Source organism: Chrysemys picta, chromosome 7 (assembly GCF_011386835.1).
Source record: "Chrysemys picta bellii isolate R12L10 chromosome 7, ASM1138683v2, whole genome shotgun sequence".
Classification (NCBI taxonomy): domain Eukaryota; kingdom Metazoa; phylum Chordata; order Testudines; family Emydidae; genus Chrysemys; species Chrysemys picta.
The window spans coordinates 116,567,214-116,590,544 of record NC_088797.1 but is presented as its reverse complement, the minus strand read 5'-3'; the positions used below and the strand labels follow the sequence as shown (position 1 = coordinate 116,590,544).

At 41.3% G+C, this 23,331-nt stretch overlaps 1 protein-coding gene across 1 annotated transcript in view; it reads left to right on the top strand.

The window, feature by feature from the left end:
* The window catches only part of FHIP2A (FHF complex subunit HOOK interacting protein 2A), a 48,216-nt gene extending 25,874 nt beyond the window's left edge, over positions 1 to 22,342 (top strand). Inside the window, exons 11-17 of the mRNA XM_005293858.5 lie at positions 381 to 550; positions 2,043 to 2,186; positions 4,317 to 4,407; positions 5,979 to 6,122; positions 16,434 to 16,574; positions 18,838 to 18,941; positions 19,027 to 22,342. Of these exons, the coding sequence (XP_005293915.2) occupies positions 381 to 550; positions 2,043 to 2,186; positions 4,317 to 4,407; positions 5,979 to 6,122; positions 16,434 to 16,574; positions 18,838 to 18,941; positions 19,027 to 19,132 (900 nt within the window). The 3' untranslated portion in view covers positions 19,133 to 22,342. The remainder of the gene's footprint in view (positions 1 to 380; positions 551 to 2,042; positions 2,187 to 4,316; positions 4,408 to 5,978; positions 6,123 to 16,433; positions 16,575 to 18,837; positions 18,942 to 19,026) is intronic.
* The last annotated feature ends 989 nt before the right edge of the window (positions 22,343 to 23,331 follow it).

Sequence of the window (23,331 nt, the reverse complement as noted above, 5' to 3'; positions counted from 1 at the left end):
CTGCCCATGTTGGTCTGGGTGTAGAATTAAAGCCTTAGATTGTAAGTTCTTTGGGAAGGGTTACTGTTAGTTTGACACAGTTCTCCCCTTTTGCAGGGCTGTGTCTATCTGATGCTTTATAAGATAAATGTTGTCATGGATAAATGTGTATGTTCTTTCTGACTCTTGTGTGGTCTCTTCATCTACATTAATAGATTACCCAATATGAAGATGATCCAGTCTTGATTGGGATATTTAGGTTTGGCTGTAATATGAAAGACTAATATGAACCATCTCCCATCATGCATTAACACAGCTACTCTTAGTAAGCTAAGAACAGTGGTTTAAGGAAACACTGCTTACATTTATTTGAATTCTTTATTGTTTTTTTTATGTTGCAGATCAGCATAATGACTTTAAGAATGTTTGAGCATCTTTTACAAAAACCTAATGAGCACATTCTTTACAACTTGGTTCTAAGAAATTTAGAAGAAAGAAACTACACAGAATATAAACCACCCTGTCAGGAAGATAAAGATGTGGTAGAGAATGGACAGATAGCAGGAGCAGTGTAAGTGTTTCTATTGTATAGATGAGGGACTTCACGATCACTGGGTACACCTTTCACTTTTTATTTAAAATAAATAAATTTAAAAAAGCTTTAAAGACCAGTTTTTCTTTCTTTATCTAGTTGAAATAAAATTGAACCCGGATGACATTTAGTTTTCATCATTTGCCCTCTGTGTTAACAGCATTGTAAAGATTAGTTGTTGCACAGTTTACTCCATGAACAGCTTATGTATGTGATTAGAACAGTGATAGATGATTGTAAATTAGCAAAAGTGTCTTTCTTACATAATAACACGCACAGGTTCTGATTTAGCTATTTGCATAGGCTTAACTTTAAGCACACAGTCAATTCCATTGACTTCAGTGGAGTTGCTAACATACTTAAGGTTAGTCATATGCTTAAGTATCTTGCTGAATCAGGGCCACAGTATCTTTAAACTTCATAGTGTTTCATATGTAATTCTTACAAACACCCTTTTGCGCTTGGTATACGAGAACGAATGGATATAAACTGGCCGTGGGGAAGTTCAGGCTAGAAATTAGACGAAGGTTTCTGACCGTCAGAGGGGTGAAATATTGGAACGGCCTTCCGAGGGAAACGGTGGGGGCGAGGGACCTGTCTGGTTTTAAGATTAAGTTAGATAAGTTTATGGAGGGAATGGTTTAATGGTAAAACATAGTAGTCAAGGAAAACCAAGCAACGGTAGGTAAATAGCATAATGGCTAAAAGGGGTCAGGCTGGAGACTCTTGCCTATATGCTCGGGGTCTTACTGATCGCCATATTTGGGGTCGGGAAGGAATTTTCCTCCAGGGCAGATTGGCTGAGCCTCTGGAGGTTTTTCGCCTTCCTCCGCAGCATGGGGCAGGGATCTCTAACAGGAGGGTCTCTGCCGGTTGAAGTCACTAATAACAGGATTGGGGACTTCAGCAGCAGAGTCCAGGGAAGGGGTGGGGACGGTTTTATGGCCTGCAGCATGCAGGGGGTCAGACCAGATGATCATAATGGTCCCTTCTGACCTTAAAGTCTATGAGTCTATAAGTCTATATAAGCATTATCCTCTTTTTACAGGTGGGACGAGGGGGCAGGAAATCGGGTCAAAGAGATTAAGACCCAGATCCTCAAAGGTATTTAGGCTCCTAACTTTCATTGAAATCAATGGAAATTAGAACTAAATACCTTTTGAGGATCTGGACCTAAGTGATTTGATATGCAGAGGTATTCAGTGTCAGAGTCAGAACCAGAAGTTCCTGGCTCCAACTCAGACCACTAGATTATGCCTCTCTCTCTTTTTTTAAGTTAGTCATCAATTTATAAATGTTGATATTGCATAATAATAATTCAGTGAAGTGGTATGTAAATTGTGATAGTCTAGAATGTGTGCTGGCTGGTCAGAGAAGAAAAATAGAGAATGTGCCTTTGATTCAGAAGGCTTCCTGCCTTCCATAACATTCTGTGAATTATCTTGTGTCTCTGTCTAATGTAAACTTACAGAGACCTGGAAGAAGATCCATTGTTTGCTGATCTTTCTCCGGATAACACGTTGTCGAATCAAGAGTGGCTAAGTGCTTCTCCTCCCATCAGCCCAGAACATCCAAAAAACGATGGGAAGACTGAAGTTCATAAAATTGTAAATAGGTGAGTTGAAAAAATAATTTTAAAAAGCTATTTTGTGTGTGTAATTTAAATCAGGGATGTAGTTAGCATAGTGCTGATGTTCTGTGTAACTTGGAGGAATGATGCGCCAGAAATAAACTGTTTCATTCAGTAGGCTATTCTGTAACGGTTAGTGTTTATAGAAAGAAAAGAAAATAGTTCAACATCAACCAAAAGAGAACAGAAAATCTTTCCAGCCTGAGGTCCTTCCTAGGTCTTTGGTCTCTGGAGAGGGTTCAGAGAAGAGCTGCAAGAATGATTAAAGGATTAGAAATCATGCCTATAGTGATAGATTTAAAGATCTCTATCTATGTCGCTTAACAAAGAAAAGGTTACGGGGTGACTTGACTTTATTTAATAATTGGCTCTTCAGCCTAGTAAACAAAGGAATAACAAGATCCGATGGCTGGAAGTTGAAGCTAAACAAATTCAGACTGGAAATAAGATGTAAATGTATTACAATAAGGATTATTAACCATTGCAATAATTTACCGAGGTTGGTGGTGGATTCTTCAAAAAATTGCATTTTTAAAAAGATATGCAGTAGTTTAAAAGAAATTACTTTGGGGAAGATCTACGGCCTGTGTTATACAGGAGGCCAAACTAGATTATCACAATGGTCCCTTCTGGCCTTGGAATCTATGAATCTGGATGTAAAGCTATCCCTTCTCATTGATATTCATTCTGTTTGGCTTCATGGAATCATAGAATATTAGGGTTGGACTCAGGAGGTCATTTAGTCCAATCCCCTGCTCAAAGCAGGACCAACCCCCAACTAAATCATCTCTCAAGCAGCCTCTCTGACAGGGCTTGACCATAGTCCTTCCCTGAGGGAAGGGGAGGGAGAAGCTGAGCTATAGTTAACCCATTGCTCACTGGGGACTATGTCACACCTCTGTCCCCTGTAACATTTGGCTGTGCACACTGGACAGCAACGTGTCCAAGAGGACAGACTCTCTGATCTAAACTATTTAGCAATTGTAATTTTTTCAGTCATTAAAATGAAAATTGGAGTTAGATGGTATTTGGTGAGTTAATACATGTTAGCAAGGCAGCACTGGTATTTTGGTGCTGACCTACCTACCTACATACCCAAAAATAATCAGTCATGTGAGAGCCAAGAAACAGACTGAGGCCAGTGGATATGAAATTGAATACTTGCTTTCCCCCCCCCCTATACTGTTGCATCCAGCTTATGGTGGACATGGTTTGGAGCACAGACAAAAAACAATCTGCTAAACTACCCATTTTTATTTCCATCAGTGGAATGGAAATTTTTGAGGTATTTGCAGTGCTTTGATGGAAGAATGAACTTTTTTTTCATACATAATAAGGTCCACATGGCAGATTTCAGACTCCGGTATTCCTCTCTCCCTCGGTATACAGAACTCCCATTGGTGGCAGTGGTAGTTCCATGCATGTAGGGAAAGCTGAACATTGGATACAAGATCTGTAAGCCACATTTTCCTCTAACTGTCCAGAAACTGGGTAGTGAGAGCCACCATTTCCTGTTTGTGCTACATTCATGATAATTCTGTGACCACCAAGGTAGTAGTTTTTGTATAACAATAAATGTCAGCAACAGGAACACGTTATTGCAAATAATCATGTAAATTCTTAACTCTTCTTTCATCACAGCAAACTGACAAACTAATGATTTATTAACTAAAAAATATTAGCAATAACTTTTCATATGAAATCCCTTCTTTTATTTGATTCATTTGCCAGTAGACTTTCCATCTAACTCTGCTTTGAGACGGATGTAGTCTGATCTTTAGCAAATGCTTGGAATTGGTTATGATTCTCCACTTCACTTTTGCCTCCCTGCTTTCAGAAGTCACTAGCCCTCTATTGGCTTCTTCACATTCAGTGCGAGATATGCAAACTCTTATGCACCCAGTTCATTAGCACAGACAGTAGTTACATCGATAGACATGCTTCAGCACGTTTCATTGCCCTTCTTCCTCACACAATGTTACGGGTAGCCCCCTCTGTCAACTGGAAGAGATGGGTCATTATTGTATCTACCACTAATGTATTGATAATGAAGAAATACTGTCCTGCCATTGTAGGACTAGATTTATTTATTAATGTATTTTTGTTCCTTTTTAGCTTTCTCTGTCTAGTACCTGAAGAAGCCAAATCATCATACCATGTAGAGGGCACAGGTTATGATACCTATCTCAGAGATGCCCACAGACAAGTATGTCACACAACTATAGTCTTTTTCTTTCTAGTTTCTTCTTTTTTCCCCCTTCATTAGCCAATGCTCTGGGTTTTAAATTGCTTGTGAGAATTTATAAATGATTTGGGGACATGTACAGTTCTACTAAAAAATATCTGAAGATAAGCTAGTAATGGGAAAGATGAAAATTCAATTGCCTTGGACTAATCAGGAATTTACCTTCAGAGGTTTTTAATTGAGTTCTGAATCCCCCTTACACAGTTCTAATGGGAATTATAGATGACTTTAAATGTATTAATATTCCTGTAACAAACCTGCACTACAGAGTCGTTCATAAATTGCCTTTGCATTTATCTGCATTCTTCTCCAGTAGAGAACTGCCTGGAAAGATCTTTGGTAGAACTTAGTGGATGTTAAAATGCTGCAGAAGAGTTAAACAACCCAGTGCTTTAAAATAACAGTTCAGTGAGAGTAATGTGCAGCCTAAGGCATGCAGGTTTGACGTTGAGAATATTGGTGGAAAGGGAAAGCTTTAATGTTGCATATTTTGAAATAACAAACATAGATTTTATTTCTAAAAACGATCTAAAGTCTCCTTGGTCAGAGGACAATCAGTATTCGTTTGCAGCCTTCCTCATGACTGTGACTCTCCTGTAATGGAACAAAATTGAGCATACAGGGTAAATGGGGGGTGGGGGTAGAGTAACTGGAACAAGAATACATGCAGTGGTACTGTAAGGATTTCTTACTCTCTGAATTTTGATAAGCACACATTCAAATAGAAAGCCTTGCTTTCTATGCTTCCTTTATGGTTTTAGCCACAGCATTTCCTGAAAAGAGGAAAATGTGAAGGAAAAAATAGCAGGAACAGTTGCCTAAAATTCTTATAGTGTTCTAATTTTGATGCAGGAAAGGGCATACTGTCTTCTCTTATTTCTTTCTTGCCTTGGGGAAAGGAGGATTCTGGGAGCCATTTGAAAGTAGGATTGGTTTCTGCCTCATATTCTCAATGATATGCATGGTTTCAAATTATTCCACCCACAAAAACATAACCCTCCATATTGGTGCAGTTACACACAAACAGCTGCTCTGTCTCCTTGCATCTGTGCTTGGAAGACCAGTGGAAGATGCACAAGTACCTATGTTGTGTGCACTGAAGAAGAATTCCTGGGTCTGATTCTTCCCTCCCTGGTTCCAGTTTAACTCCATGGACTTCCGTGGAGTTACTGATGGTTTAGGTTAGGCGGATCACACCCAGTGTGTGTAAGTTACTGTGACTGCCCAATTTGCGTCTCAAGCAAGTGGCTAGTTTAGGTATCCATTCTCCCCTCTGTGTGCCTGTGTAAGTCCCCCATAATGTTGCACACATCAAGAGGAAAATAAAGTGCCTGAATGAAGGCTGATAATTTTTGTCATGGATGTTTTCAAAATGGGAATATTCTGAGAATCGGAGTTCTCAGATAGCTGCCATTCACACTCTCAAGTAATGTAGATTATTAAAAGGAAATGGTTTCCACAGAAGTTTGTAGCTTCTTGCTTTTTTCCCTCTTCAATTGTTTGAGTACGTATTGCTGACTCTTTCTTCCTAGTTCCGGGATTATTGTGCAATCTGCTTACGATGGGAATGGCCGGGGTCTCCCAAATCTTTGGAAAAGTGCAATTTAGAAGCATCGTTTTTTGAAGGACATTTCTTGAAAATTCTGTTTGACAGAATGGGCAGGATTCTTGATCAGGTAACAAAACACATTGTATGACTTGTTTCTGATGCTTTCATCCCTGATAAATGACTGATCTCCATTACAGTGTAACATTCCCACCAAAATCTGTGTAGCTTGACTGCACTAACTAGTAGCTGTAAAATTGTTGGTTTTTACTAATATTGGCAATCTTGTCAACATGCTGAGGGAGCATTATCTATCTTATCCTTGCTTTAGGGCTCTCTAGATGACTACATACTGAAGTGATTGGCACTTTATCAATAGCAAGTGTAGATTACGACATTCTCACTTACGCTGAACACCATAATTATCTGTGTTAACTGCCTGTTTGTGTTCTAAATGGTTTCATGAATGATGCCCTACATTGAATGTCGTTTAAAGCTACAGATGATTCGTAGAGTAGAAATGTCACTACAGTATAAGGAGGGCAACATGATACATAGGATCTCCTGTTGTCAAATTAACAAAAGCACAAGTCCTTTTTGCATGTTTGTCCTTCCAGGAGGAGGTGGGGTGTTATGAAGGAGTAAAGGATAGGAGGAGAACTTTTTAACTATCTATAATATTCCTTTTTGTTTTATAACTACCGTATATACTTATTCATAAGCCAAATTTTTTTTTTAGTAAAAAAGGGAAGCACCAGAGAAAGGGGTCGGCTTATGAACCGGTATAGAGAGAGGTGGGACACAGCCCCTCCCCCCAACAGAGGGAGCAAGGAGAGGCAGCACAGGCAGCAGAGCCAGAAGGGAAGAGGTGGGGCCAGAGTCTCTCCACTTCTGGCCACGCTGCTCTCCCCCCCCTCCAGCCTCCGAAGCAGCTGCAGCTCCAGGGCTGGCAGGCTGCAGCTGTGCCGCTCGGCCCCACCCCCCAGACCAGGCTGTGGCCGTGCCGCTCGGCCCGCCGGAGCAGGCTGCCACCGTGCCGCCTGGCCCAGCCCACTGGAACATGCTACGGCTGTGCCACCCGGTCTGGCCCGCCGGAGCAGGCTGCAGCCGCACTGCCCAGCCTGCCGGAGCAGCTCCAGCCAGACCAGAGACATCCTCCCCTGGCCCTCCCCACATAAGGTGGGAAGGGATGGGATGGGGAGAGTGTGGGGGTCCCGGGTGAGGGGTGGGATCATGTGGGGGGTAGTCACAGGGGTTACTCCTCTGACTCTCAGCTTCTCTCCCTCCCCCCCCCCCCCAATTTCCTCACCAGTTGCTGTCCTGGCCCATCAGAGTAAGCAGCTGGCGCGCCGGGACACTTTGTTTACTTAGGTTTACCTCCATGCCTGCAGATGCTCGAGGTAAACAAACCATCTCCGCCCACCAGTGGATTATCCTGATGGCCCGGGAGCCAAAGTTTGCTGACCCCTGAATTATAGGGTCGGCTTATGAACGGGTTATAAAAAATTTCTATTTTTACTTATCCATCTTGGGGGGGTCGACTTATAAACGAACCGGCTTATGATCGAGTATATAGGGTACATGGTCTTTGTGAGTATCAGTCTCTTTTGTTCTATTTTGATTTTTCCAGCATTTATACATGGCTATATAGGTAGCCTGTAAATTCTTCAGTACATAGAGTATTTTACAGTCTAGATCTCCTATATTTTAATAAACTTTACTGTATAATATTGTTCTCAAAGCACGGTGCAGCAAATTAAAAGCCAAACTGTATTACTATATCATCCGCAGTGTTTCCCCCAGGCTTTTTCAGGGTTGCAATAATTCTCCTCAGACCAATGGTGCAAGGAAATTTCTAGAGGGTACTTTTTCCAAGCCCCCAACAGATCACTTTAAAAATAGGTCTCTCCACCATTTTGCTATGTACCAATGTTAAAAATGTAGTTATCAGGGGTGAACAAATTGGTTGTGTATTTGACTGGCTCTTCTTGCTGAAAAAACATGAGTCTAATACATGAGGTCCAGATTAGTATAGTGGAATTTACGGAATATAATTCTGGATAGAAGAGAAATCCTTTTTGGTTAACCCTATTTCACTTTTTCCATCTTAACACCCTTCCTCCACTACCAATTGCTCCCCCCCCGCCATATTCATCTCCTCTCCTTTCTGCCTTTTTCTCTCTTCCTTGTGGCTGCATCTTCACTAGAAAAAACAAGTTGTGTTGATCACTTGATATGCAGTAGCATATCACTGGCAATAACTAATTTGAGGTAAAATCCTAGTCAAAACTAGGCCATTTATAGTTTGCACACAAGTTAGTGGATCGATTCATGTAAAAACTATAAGCGGTCTTGTCTTCACTAGGATTTTATCACGAGTTAGTTTAACTCCAGTTAGCTGCCTCAAGTTAGGAACACACCTTTGTTTCCTAGTTAAGACAAGGCCTGAAATCTAAATTATTCCCTCAGTAGTGCTATGTGGGATGCTTTACAGGAGGTGTTGCTGTAGATGCAATGAAACTATTTACAGGCGAAGCATATGATATTAGAGACGCAAGGTGGGTGAGGTAATATCACAGATCATCTTCTAAGCATGTGATACTAGTCAGTTTCCCTCTGCAGCTAGCTCCAAGCATAAAACTAGATGCTGCTGGTACCAGATCTCCTGTGAGAGTGTACCACTTTTGGTCAGGGGCAGAGGTAGAGAGATCAGGGATCATGGCAGAAGGGCAACAGTGCACAGCAGATCTGCCATGGGAGTGCTTTGAGAAAAATGCGGTGTGGTGATCATTTGTAAAACCCAGGAGATTGAAAAATAACGCTCAAACCCTTTCATCGCTACACCGCTAGGGGTTGTGTCATTTTCAGTTCTATCTGCTCTATCCAAGCACAGCATGCCGAGGACATGTTTTCCGCCTTAACATTGGTTTTCCTTGTTTTGTTTTTTTTATAGCTCAGGTTAGATGCTTAATGCATTACTTAATACTGAATGTTTTCCATGTTAAATAGGACTGATATGAATGTCAAAGCAAGTAAACCTGTGTACATACATATCATGAGCGATTGAACTTTAATATTCCAGTCCTTTGACCTAGCTCACTGCACTTTGGGGGCTATGAGAAAATTTTACATTTTGAAGGAAACAGGGAAATGTTCCTCTAGCATGTGGATTTTGTATCTGTCCAACCTCTTTTATCTGGATTAAGTTAAAGAACATTGTGTGCACTCCCAGGGTCTTGCTTCTAGTAAATATGTATTCTGTGCATTATTAACTAAAGCAATGCTGGTTTTAAATAACAGATCTGAGAGTCATCTGCTTTTTGGAAAAGCTAATCTTATACATATGAAAATCTTGTCTCAGTGATGAGACATAAATTGTAGCGAATAAAGGGACCAGAATATACCCCTAAGGGATATCCGAGGAACAGATACCTACTATTAAAACAAAAATAGCATCTGTTATTGAAGCACAATGTCAATTTGATATAGTACCTGTCAGCATGGCACAATTTCTGAGTTAGTCAGGCAAGATGTCACGGTCTGTGGTGTTAAAAACAATACTTGACTCCAAAAGAATTAAAACAAACTGCCTCAGTCCGCCAGCAAGAGTGAATTGCTAAAGCTATTTCCTACCAAAAAGCCCACACTTAAAGCCAAATTGAAACTTGCCCTGGGGATAATTCATAGTGAAGTGCTAATGTAACCCAGAAAAATAAAATGTTGGTTCTATCAAGTCAGATGAAAGTGACAGATTTGATATGGTGTATGGTTATTTAAAGGTCCACATCAAATGACAAGTTTAGCAAAACATTCAGTTCTGCTTACAGATTGTGTTAGTCTTCCTTTAGGCTTTGATATCATAATAAATTAATTAATCCATAGCTTTTATATAGCACTCTTCATGAGTCGATATCAAATTGCTTTACAAAGGAGGTAAATATTGTTGCAGTTTCAGGAGTAACTGCACCTGAATACCCCCTCCATGGTCCATTCCAATAGCACCCTGGCAGGTCTCAGAACTCCAGCCGTCACCTGTCTCAGAACTCCAGCCATCACCTGTCTCTGGGCAGGGACCATGGTCCCATTCCCGTCTCACCCTGTTTTTTCAGGCTGCACAGTCCCTGCCTTATACTTTGATATCCCCAGCAAGTGGTTCTGCCTAATGGCCAGCACCTATGCATTGCTTTCTCTCCAAGGGCAATGAACAGTGTACCACACAGCTCTTTCTCAGCAGAGTGCATTTATTTTTAAGATACAAGCAATAAAAGTCCCTGCATGCTTACTAAAAGTTTACCAGCGGTCACCCCCCTGTTCCAGCAATGGGCTCTGGGAAGTGTCGGTCTCTCCAACCCTTCAGCAAGCGCTGGGATCCCCCAAGGTCCTGTGAGTTTGTTGAATCAAAAGGAAGACCACAAGTCAGTTCAAGATCATCATTTTCTATCAAAAGCCCTTTCGTTGTTTCCTAGTCTCTCAGAGTATTTCCAAGCTGCAGCTGGGACCGAGCCTCCCAGCCCAGGTAGACTCGCACTAGCAAGGCTTGAGCTTGCACGCTAAAAATAGCAATGTGGACATGGCACCTTGGGTAGCAGCTCAGGCTCTCAAGCCCACCTGACCCCCTAGACTTGCGAGTCCGAGCTCCAACTCAGACTGCCATGTCCACATTGCAGTTTTTAGTGCACTAGCTCAAACCCTGCTTGCACAAATTTGCGTGGGTGTTCACTCCCAGATGCAGTGTAGACACACCTTGGAAAACCCAGCCTGAACCAGTATATGCAAACTACCCCAAGGGGTGCTGCTTTTTTGGAGTCAACAGTCCCAAGGGTAATTACCCCTTACTGGTTTTAGTTCCTCGAAGAGCTGTGGTAACTCTTCCCCAAGGAGTAGAACACAGTCGTATGTAAACCATCTATAAATTTAATACAGTGGTCCCCAAAGGTACTGCATGGCATTGCAATATGTCACAAGTGTCATGATCTTCATTAACAGATGAGGCAGTTGTGGGACAGAGAGGTGAAGTGACTTGCCCAAGGTTCCCCAAGCAGGCCAGTGGCAGAGCCAGTAGTAGAACAGAATCCAGATCTCGTGAGTCCCAGTCCACTGGACCACTCTGCAGCCCCTTGTTAGTAATATACAGTATGTTTGCATGAAGCTAGGCTCTTTGTTTCTTAAAAGCTTATCTAGGCCTGTGTTTTCTTCCCTTCCTGCAGTTAGAAAGCTTTGTTTGCTGTAGAAAAGGGTTAGATTGAGGGGCTTCTGGCAGGTATATCATAGAAACAGTTCTCCGGTAGGCCCATTTGTTCCTGACGCACTTAAAATTTCATTTCAAATATTACATTTGTAGCTCTTGTGGTTGTGAAAAAAAACGTTTAGGCTCTTACTTGATGCAGCTGTCTTACTGAGTCTGCTGACAAGGAGACAGAAACAATAGCTCTGTGAGCAGAAACTACAGCCCTTAGAGTTTCAGCTAGTTCAAAACTCAGCCGTCTGTCTCTGTCTGAGCAGCCCAGCCTGCTGAGAGCACATCACTCCTGTGCTTCACTGTCTCCTCATTGAATACTGGGTTATGTTCAAGGTTTCAGTCCTCTTTTTTCTTCAGAGCCCTCCATGGGATTCATTGGCTCAGATGACCAAGGACTTCCCACAGCAGCTCCATTTCTCTGTAGCAGTGGAACGGTCAACCTCAAGAGGGAGATGTGGGCACTGGAAACTTGTGAGCTTTGACAGTAGCTGGGCTCACACTGTGGAATTTGCTTCTTCAAGAAATCAGGGTGAACATAGAGCATGAACATTTGTGCCTTCAGAATGACATGTAAATCACACATGGACTTGCCTGTCCCACAAGAACACCACCTCCAGATTATAATTATCCTAATATCTAGCTCTTACACAGCGTCTCCTAAAGCTGTTTACAAAGGAAGGCAAGTACCAACCAGTACAGATGGAGGCTGATAGACAAATATAATTCCCACTGGCTAGGGTTGGAGAGAGAACAAAGAAGTTTGTATATTTATTTCAACTAATCTGTAAGGTACTTCAATCCCCCTTTGAATGGCATGTGATAAAAACATAGAAAAGAGGTGTTAACTGCTCCCTCACACTTCAGTGGGGTATTATCTCTGAAGTATAATGATGATATTTAAAATGTCAGCATTAAGTATTCCACTGCCAATCATTTTAGAAAGATCATCCAACTGTTTTGAGATTTTGTGCTGAGTTAGAATATCACCTCTCTCCCAATGGGATTCCTGTGTGGAGATAATCACTAGCTGAGGAATAAGCACCAGGAACAAATAAAAGCTGTGATGAAGATCAGGCTTCATGGAAATGGATTCGCTTTGTGGGCTGAGGGAATCCTCTTAAAGCTACCCATTGATTACATCCTTTTCCCTGAAAATCTTTCTTATCAAGGAAGGCTGGAGCTTCCTTCAGTACTTGACAGTGCTGCCTTTGGTATTTGGTTAGGGTTTGTTTGGGGTAAAAAGGTCACTAGAAAGCAGCGCAAAATACTTCCTCCACGTGGGACTGGTCATGGAGGTTTCCTAGCCCCACATCCAAACCTTCTACTCCACCTTGCAGTACTTGGTGCTGTCACTAGATGGCCTGGCTACCTGTGGGTGTTCTTCCTACTACAGAATAAAAGTGAAGGAAGATAAATACAGTACAAGCCGTAAACATGGTTTTGTATTTCACATTTTCCTGTCCCTGTCTTTCTAATGTGTGTGTCAATGTAGTTAGTAATCATTGAGGAAGAGTCAACAGCACTTTAATCTTATTCTAGAGAGATTCTATGCTATTTCTTTAATAGATACTTTAACAGCTGTTCACAAAGAATGGGGCATAAACTGTGTTCTCACCTGGGGATCCTGAAAGTCTCAACCTGATTTAACCCAAGGCTGAGCTTGAATTACAAAGATTTTGGGCACTGATCCGGCATTGAAATCAACAGCGTTCCATGCAGGTGCAGCAATCCTCCAAATAATATTAATCATAACACCTAGCTCTTTTATAGCACTTTTCACCAAGAGATCTTGCAGCTGTTTACAAAGTTGGCCAAGTATCATTATCAACATTTTACAGATGGAGGCTGAGGTAGAAAAATAATTCCCATTGCACGCTTATTATTATTTATCATTTGCATTACATATAAAATCATCTCTCCCTTAAATTAGAAATGGGGCCATAGGTATGATAGCTGACTTGTGATTTCAACAGATGACAGTGATTTTAAAGTGTTTATCTAAAATTCAGGCTGAAAGATGCCCACTAGAATGCAAAATGCTGATAATGGCGTGTATTTGTTGGAGGATGCTGTCTAAGATGCACATCTATATGTTAAACAAGTTTTAGAGAGAATTCTGAGACTTCAAACCGTATGTGTGATTTAAAAAACAAAAACAAAAACCCAAAAACACCACCTTCCAGAGAAGAGTATTTAAATGCACGAACATTGAATGGTATCAGATATTTAAATTCTGTATTGTGATGGGGTAAGGCCAGATGGCTATAGTAAAGTAGTGGGAGACAGATATATTAGCCACAGGCTAAACAAATCCCTGATACCAAGATAAGCAAATGGCAGCTACTCCAGGTCAATTAAGACATCTGGGGCCAATTAAGATCTTTCCAGAAGGCAGGGAGGACAGCTAGGTTGATTGGGTCATCTGAAGCCAATCGGGCTGGCTGAAACTAGTTAAAAGCCTCCCAGTTAGTCGGGGGTGGGTGGGGTGTCAGGAGCTGTAGGAGGAGGCCACGCTGTTGGAGAGACTGAGCAGTGTAAACCATATCAGGCACAAGGAAGGAGGCCCTGAAGTAAGGGTGAAGCTGCTGTGGGGAAGCGGCCTAGGAAATTGTATGTGTCCTGTTTCTAAAAAGTCAGCTACCATAGCTGATACTATTAGGGTCCCTGGGTAGAGGGCGGGCCCGGGCTTCCCCCTTCCCCCCTCCACCCACCCGATTAATCACAGAGAACTGGGAGATAACAGAGACTGTACAAGGGAGGATAGCTTCTCACCTCCCTTGCTGGCTGATGATGAAAATGGCTCAGTAGGCTGTGACCCTTGCCTCTAGAGCAAGAGAAGGGCTACATGGAGGGGCACACTGAGCCTCTGAGGCTAGCGAAATCCGCCAGGAAACGCGGGACCCACGGAGACAAGATCAGAGCTTTGTCACAATATGTAGGCACGCGCGCACACACTCTGAAACAGAATCTAAATCTGTTACTAAAGATGTAAATTAACCCAAAATATTAGAGATCAATTCTGCAAGGTGCTAAGTGCCCATACCTGCCATTGGCTTCAGTGGAAGCTGAGGGTGCTCAATACTTCCACAAGGTTGGCTCCTAAAAGTGAGCTAGGAAAAGCCTCCTAATTCTCCACTAAACAGTCCTGCTTTTTATTAAGCTACAACCACACACCACCATTAATTTTGCTGTAACAGAACTCCTCTTTGCACCTCTAGGTTCCTTCTTCCTGTTTTTCATACAGTCGTATTCATTTTGATGGAACAAATGGGTCCAGAGAGTCAAAGGTGTTAATCTGATCTGAAACTGTCCAACATTAAACGGCGTTCAACAAGATTTGGTATACAGAGACCTCAGCCTGCTTAGAACCATGGAAAACACTCCATTAAACATCCTTTTAACCTTTTATTAATGATGCAGCAAAGAAAAAAAATGCAGTTTCTGTCTCTGCTGTTGACTCTCACTTGCAGTCTCACTGCTGGACAAACACAGGCCCAGAACATGGTCTTATCAGCCACAGGGAGACCTGGCAAACTTGTATCAGCATAGATCTGTTTAGGTAGGGCATTGCTTTTAGCTGCCTGTTTCTGCTCACAGGCTTACAACACTGTTGCAAAATATGCAGTCTTGGCTGGCTGAGTCAGAGTCTTATTAGACAGAAGGCAAAAGGAGAAGTGTGGGGAAGGAAAAGAAGACACTGGAGAGGGTGGGGCGTGACAAGGTCTCATGCCCCAAGTAGTATTCGGGATTGAGCTGGAGCAGGTGCCGATGTCATCTGGCTCCCTCTCTGACTGGGTTTGGTCAGGATTAGGGTGAAGGTCCATGCTCCCAGGAGATGGTGGGGATGGTAGCCATGATGGTAAAGCTTGCTCCAGTAGCTAGTTTTTATCCCTAAAGTCTCTTGAACAGCAGCGAAGGGGAGTGATGAGAGTAGAATGGCCCATCCCCTTATTCTTTTGTCCACATATTAGGCCTAATTTCTGACACAACAATTTTGGTTCATTGATTTCTGATCTCTCATTGCTTTTGTTTATCACTTATGATCTTAATACAGTTCTTGAGTTATATCAGAAAGCCTTTTTGTTTGGTCTAATTGAATTTGTCTTGTCTTTATACCTTTTCCCATCAATATTTGTTGTTATAGGTTATTGTGGCATTTTATGAACTGTCACTCACTTTGTACAGTTGAGCTCACAAGTAGGGTACATTTGCAGGCCCAAGTATCACAATACTCCCTCTAGTTTTGACAGCAACAGCTTCTATAAACACCTTCTGTAATTGCTACCTCAGCACATGGTTATTGTTAGTTGTCTCCTGACTTTCCGGAGAATTCTCACTAACTGTGGGGCAGCTGGCAAACACCCTCACTCCGTATCATTCTGGCTGTGATCAGAGATTTTCTGGTGGGTTTCTCAACCACTTTGATGATCTGATACACAGTTAATGCCAACAGTACTTCTATAAGTGGTAACTCCGCAGCCATTCGTTCTGGGGGTTTTCCCACTGCAGCATGATTCTACCTTGGCAAGTGTTGTGAGCTTTGTCCAAATATGAAATGTAGATATCAGCGAAGGCCTTGGCAGAGCTATAAAGATCCCCATAGCAAATAAAAACAATTAAAAAAGGATTTTCAAGTGTGAAGTCACACAATGAAAACACGTGTAAACGTTGGCAATTATAGACTTCCCGTTCAATAGCAAAGAGCCTGAGTAGTAGCCATTGCTAACTGGTCACATTCCTACTCTGTTGTTTCTTTTATTTATAAATCTTTTTGACATTGATCATTTGTTTATTATTGTGAGGAAAATTTTAGTTTAGTCATTTATCTACCTATCTTAGGTCTTTATATGACTCCCATTACCATGTAATCTGTTGCTCAGTTTCTTCTGTTATGACAATTTATTAATGATCAGATCTCGAGAGCATGTATATACTGCAGCTAGGGCGTAGCTACTTTCAGTCCATTACACTTCGGTAGCCAGCCTCATCTCCTGCATCTGATACATTAGGTAATGATGCAGCTTGCAAGAGCGGGAAAGTCCAGGGCTGATACACCTCAGTTGTGAGGCTGTTGTGGGGATGGGAGGATTTGGGTCTGACTTGCTACCCATGATTTAAAGGAAAGTAGCTGCATAAGCATGGGGTAGATGAAGAGGGAGTCGTAATGAAACTAACAAATAATGTCCTCTTGTCTGTTCGCAGCCATACGATGTAAATTTACAAGTTACATCAGTGTTGTCCAAACTCTCCCTGTTTCCCCATCCACACATCCACGAATACCTTTTGGATCCCTATGTAAATCTGGCTTCAGGCTGTCGATCTCTCTTTTCCGTTATTGTCAGGGTGAGTAAACGACCAACTAACATTTATATGTGGCTACAATGGTGATAAACTTAATAGCTTTGTAATGAATGCTAAAGGAAGGTAATTTTGGCTTTAGTATGGCAACTGGTCTGTTGAAAGGAAAATACTTAAAAAAAAAAAAAAAAAAAAAAAAAAAGCACTGAATATGGATTTTCATACCAAATAACGCTGGAGAATACACTTTTCAGTAAATCCATTTACTCTCCATTGGTCTCTGAAATTCTTTTACTTGCCATGTTTGCTGAGTTTCAAAGATGTGGATGTAAATGATTTCTTTCAAGGTTTTGCCCTTAATCCTGAAATAAAGTTGTTTTCATTCTGAATGGGTCCTGTTGGAATCATTGACATGGCAGTGTCCTGTAATGCCATAAGTACGCGCATATGTCTGCACTAGAACTGGATTGTGAAAGAGCTGGTTTTATTGAGGCACAAGTCAATTACACTCCTGAACATGCTGTGCTTTTGGATGGAATGTGCTACAGCATATCATCATCTCCCCTTCAAGCCTGATTCATTCATCCTGTCCTACCTGTAACCCTACTGTCGATCTATGTCCACTATAAAATTGCTATACTTACCTCAAGTCTCCCATATCTCCCTCTGATCTCATCTCTCCCTCTGATCCCGGGTATGATGAGGTCTGCAAACCACACACAAAATACAGGCAGGAACATGTTAAGAACCCTTCCTGTCTGCAGACAGCAAAACCAGCTCCACCGGGGATCCTCTGAGAAATGTCAGTTATGAAGAGACCTGGTCCCCAATGGCTGTAACTAATCACTGCAAGCCCACATATAAAGAAAGAGGAAGAGGATGAAAAGGAGCTGGGGCAGAAGAGCTTGAAACGTCCAGGGAGCAACGACTCTCTGCCAGAGGAGCTAGCATCATGCTACTGCTGAGAGATTTAGAACCCCCTGGAAGCACAGGGGAGGTAGATGGAGATAGGAGTCCTGAGAGCCAAGGGCTTTTTGACTTGTTTATGTTGCGTTTATGGCCTCTGGCTTCTTTGATATGATTTAAGCCACTGTTGCGTGGTCAAACACCAACGTAAGCTGCTCGAACTGGGTTTTTGCACAAGATGGTGTCCATCACCCCTTCTGCAGTCGCTAAAGCCAATAAGCTATTGGCTAGTTTCCTATACCAATATTTAGGGAGCCAAATTCACCACTAATATAACTGTAGAGCCATTCATAGAGCAGTGAATTGGGCCTACAGTTATTGGGACTTCAAGTCTCTGTTCATCAACTGTTCACACATCTCTAAGTCCTACTAATGTTTTTAGTTCTTATGCACTAACACTGTCTAGTGACTAGGTTACAAATTGGTTTGAGTCTGTACAACCCAAAGGCACATGATTTTAGATTCAGAGATCCCCAAGTTCAGTTCCTCCACCCAGCAGAGGCATCGTGTTATGTGAAGATGACTGTAGTGTGATGGCTGCCACCCAAGTTCTCCCTCATGGACTCTGCAGTGCCCTGACCCTCTTTCCCCTTATTCAGGGCTCTCTAAACAAAGTCAGAGCCCTTCTTGGGGTCTGGGTTTTTAATTAAGTTAACAAAGTTGCCCAAAACAAACACATAAGAAATCTCCATCCACCCTTAAACTGGGCATAGCCCTTCCTCCCAGAAGGGCTGTCCCTTCCTCAGGGGTCATTTTGGGAGACCCTCTCTCCCTGCAGCTTCCCTCTGCAGTCCCCTTCTAGCTCTGCTCTTTCTTTGAGCTCTCTTTGCTGTCACTCACAGGCTTCATCTGGCTAGAAGGAGACAAACTCCTTGTAGCTGCTCCTCCTCCTCACCAGTCCCAGGTCCACACAGTCTCCTCTTTTCTGAGCTTTCTCGGTTTACTAACCAAACTTCCTGCCTTGGGAAGTCTGAACTATACAGCCGCCTGCAGCTTCCTGCTGCCTTTTTTTATTGGAAGCATTTGATTCCTCTCAGCTGAGGCTCATCTTGTAATGAGCACTGGCTTAGCCCCAGGCTCTCCAGCCCCAGGGGCAAGCTGCCCTGTTGCCATGCCACTCTAAAATAACATGAGGGTATGTTGGAGATGGCTGGCAAACTAGATCACGCTGAGTGTGAGGATTCAGTGGCAGAAAGATTCTGAATATCCCTCACCCATGTTGGGCAATTGTGAAGATGAATTAACAGCTGTGTAAATTGATCATTATTTGAACTCTCATTGGCTGTCTCTTTATTTGGCTCTCACTTCATATACTACTACTTTGCCTCTGTGTGATTTGCAGGTTGTTGGAGATCTTATGGTGAGAATACAGCGCATACCGGATTTCACTCCCAAACTTCTGCTGGTCAGAAAGCGTCTGCTTGGATTGGAGCCTGAAGGGCCCATGTAAGTAAATAAATTGCAAATCCTCCACACAAACTGTTTTCGTGTGCGGCTTCTTCTTAGCTCCTGTTGTTTTTTCCTTTCCCAGTATTGACCACATGACGTTGCTGGAGGGCGTGATTGTACTGGAAGAGTTCTGTAAAGAGCTAGCAGCGATTGCATTTGTGAAATACCATGCCTCATCTACACCCTAAGCAGCCACTTGAAGTGACTGGGCTACAAAATCGAGTGTGTTTCAGTTAAAAAAGACTATTGACTCAACCAGACAAGAAGAGAGAGAGTCTCCTAACAAAGGGTTGATATAATTTGACAGTTGTTATGGATGGCAGTGGAGGGTGAGTTCTTGGCCACTGTTCATGATTTCTTGGCACTCGCTGCACTCTGATGGAAATGTAATCAAATGGACATTGAACCCAGGATGCAATCAAAGGGACTTCAGGGCAGACAAAACATAACATTTCCAGTCACTGTTTGAAGAGCTGAAAAAAATGTCTGAAGAGCCACAAACTTCAGAACTTTGGTTACCAGGCCATTGTTTTAACAACATTTTAGGTGGTAAGGATTTTTTATATGCTCTGGGGCTCATATACTTAAATTGTCTTTTGTGATCACTATTGCTTTTTAGAATATCAAACTATTTCTCTAATATTTTCATGTCATAAGTTTTTTCTCTTCAGTTGAAAATATGAAAGGAAAAGAGTAAAGCAGCATGTGTAGATACAAGTGATACCATCTAAAACATTGGAGAGAGGATGAAAAGTTCTGCTAATGCATATGTAGTATGATATGATCCATGTGGGATGAATTCTACTTTTGTGAATCTTCTTATATTGTAATGAATTCTGGGCTGGTGAATTCTGATTCATCACTGGGTTATTCCAGTTTTAGATTGATGTAATTCCTTATATTAATGAAATTATACATGGTGAATCAGGGCCTGTATGTAGACAACGATCATATCCTAAGTATGCATGTTTCTAGTGCTGTGCTCTTTGTCTTTCCAAATGATTTCTCCTGAGTTCAGCTGTGTAACTAGACTTGCCTTAGATTTTTGTATGTGAGCTCCAGTTTGTTTGATCCATGTCAGTTTTACAAAGATGCTATTATACAGGTCATTAATAGTAGTTGCTAAAACCAGTATTTTTTAAAATGATATTTAACATTGGTTTAAGAATATTTTGTGCCTTGAAAATTGGCAGTGTAAATGTTCTGTTATTTTTAAAATGTTTTATTGCTTGTCTGAACGTAACCATAGTGTCCAGACGAAAGAGTGACTGATACTGTTTTGGGCAGCAGTAAAAGGGATGATACAATATTTAGGACCAAAATTCTCCACTGGTTTTCACAATACTGGGATGCAAAGATGTTTCCCCAGTGTATTCTTTGCAACATGAATTCTACCGGCCAGAGCAGGAATTTCCATCTCAGGCCAAGGATACGCTAGCATCCTTTGCTACTGTTCCTCCTGAATGACTGCAGCTAGCAGTTGCTGCTGACATCGGCATTGAAGCGCTAGCAGGCTGGAAGCGCAGGATGTGCTCCTTAACCTTCATATCACTCTTGGTGATCTCTGGAGAGAGACCTGCCTGCCTGGTTACACAGGAGAATACCTTCCTATTGACACAGTAGCACAGACAGACCAAGCAGGATTGAGCCCTTAATGTTCATATTCCATTTCTTTGTCTTTTTTAATATCCGGTTGGACAGTGAGTGTCAGTTTCTGATCTCATTTCAGTGTAAATCTGGACTAATTTAATCAGTCACTAGCATTCCTCCTGATTTCCATGAGCATAACTGGGATCAGAATCTGGCCCTCCATGATTTTGATGTCTGTTTGTTTTTTACATTTATGGAATCTGGATTTTGAAAAACTCCTGAAGTTACCAGGTGGCTTGTCCAACAAAATTGAACATTCTCACAGTTAATGGGCGAAATTCCCCACTTATTCACAGCATAAACTCCAGTTGAGGGTCCTGCTGGTGAACATGACAGGGTTACAGGCAGATAGAAATGTGGAGTACCACTCCAAAAGAGAAAAAGCATTGCCCAAAAGTGGCTGTGACCAGGGAGTAAGATGTTTCAGTAGCTCCCTACAGGTCCTCCCATCAGCGGAACTCTGGCACTTCAGCTAGAATGAAAGATGTTCTCAAGAGCTGGTAGCGGCAGGAACCTGGGACTTAACAGCCATATGCACCAGCTTTGCTGAATGTGGCCCAGTGTTTTCATACCAAAATAGCTTAGTAAAATAGAATTTAAGAAAGGGTACTTTCTCTTCCTTCCCATTCTTTACATGGGTATTTGGAAAGTAGCAAGTGATTTCCCCCCCCCCCCCCCCAGTGTAATGTATCCTACAAATGATCCATTTTGAGACGCTTCATTAATATAATGTACCTGCCTGTACACACAGTATAAAAAAGTATGTATGTGTGTAGATTTATGTTTAACGCATACATTTTTGATAATTTAGGCCCTGGTTCTGCAGAGCACTTAAGCATGAGTTTAAAGTTAAGCATTTACTTAAGACCCATTTTAAATGAATATGAGTTAGGAAAACTCATGAAGTTAAGCTAGTGTTTAAGTGTTGTGCTGAACAACAGTGGAGTTATGCATGTTCTTAAATGCTTTGCTGAATCAGGCCTTTGTTGTTTTAGGTTTTAGCTTGAGTTTAATTACACTTGCTGCAAAATTTAATCCTGTTTTCATTATTTATTAAAAAAAAAAACCCTCTGATATTTAGAATACTCCTAAAGTCCCATCTGCAATGTAAACTGTAGCAGACATAATGCTATGAAAAATGAGAGTGAGAAAAAACAAAATCCACATTAGAGCATTCCAAACAATATGATAGTTATAAATCCACGTCAGAGGTGCAGGATCTCAGATGGAGACATGAACATCATTTAATTTTTTTTAATCCGTTGCTGCTATCGGAGCTAATTACACAGTAAGGGATTGCATCAGTTAGTTTATGCAAGGATAACTGCAGAGTCTGTAGTTTTTAAATACAAAATGATTTACCTAGCTAGAAGCCCAATTGTTTAATGCTTGCAGTTGAACAATAAGATATCACTATAAATATTCTTAAATTCAAGATGTAATTGTCTAGCATTCAGTCTTCAGTGTGTTTAGTAGCCATGGTGATATTATTTCACAAACCAAATATTATTCAGGCCACAAATTATAAAAAGCTGATCCGTCTTGATAGCAAGTGAAGCAATGCTAGGAAAAGCTGGCGTCCTTCTGGTTTGTATAGGTGCTGCTTACAATAATTACCATAAATTGTGACAGTGACTTTTATTTTTGTAAAAGCGATTGACTCTTAATTAAGAGATGGAAATAGTTTAATTTTGTTTCTTGGTCTTTATGCACTTTTATTTTTAAAAGTAAAAATTAGTTCAACTCCATATTTTTACTCATTGAATCTATGCATGTCATTGAGTTGACCTGTGTGTGTGTGTGTGTGTGTGTGTGTGTGCGGTTATTTATTACCCACAAGTGGACATCTGAGAAACATGGCCTGATACTCAGAAGTTCAGAGTACCCGCAAATCTTTCCAGTGTCAATGGGAACTGCAGGTGTTGATCACCTTTGGAAAAATATGGCTAAGAGTATTATTTTGAAATATTTGAGGTGAAAATACTGGGATAATTTTGGTTAAGTAAGCAAATTCGAACTGCATTTTACCCTGATGCACATTTTTGTAAATAAGGACACGTTTTTATTTTTCTGCCATTTATTGTATGTATTTGATTTAGACTCTGATGTAGAAACTTTTGTAATAAGCAACATGCGACATCTGCTAGAACAGAAGTTTGTCCTTAGTCTGTTTCCATTATGACTGTAATCTTCCTAGTATTCAAATCTTGTCTATGTAATGTTCGTATAATGTATTCATTAGTGCAATATGGGAGCTGTGATTTGATACTCGGCTTCAGTCTGGTTGTACATCACCTATGTATCTATAAGGACTGAAATCCTGAGCTTGCTTACACTATTGCTAGTGTAAAGATGGTTACACTTGATTTTACAGGGCACAAGTAATCATGGAATTGCTTTGTAAATACATGGTAATTTCCTACCATGCATTGCTGTATGACTACACAGTTACCATTCAATTATGAAGTACATCATTATTTGTCTTAGAGAAATGTTACCATTAAGTACTATGTAAAATCTACAGATTGCGTGGTACTTTGGGTTGTATGATAAATCCAGACATATATAATGCATATCATACAGGGCTTTCCAACCATGATCACTAATAATATTTTCTGTGCCCGGTAAAATAATTACTCTCTATATATACACTTTTTATTTTGCCTCCTGCCTTGTTTACATTAAACAGAGGATATTCAGTAAACTTTTTTTATTGAACTTTATGTCGGTCACTGAC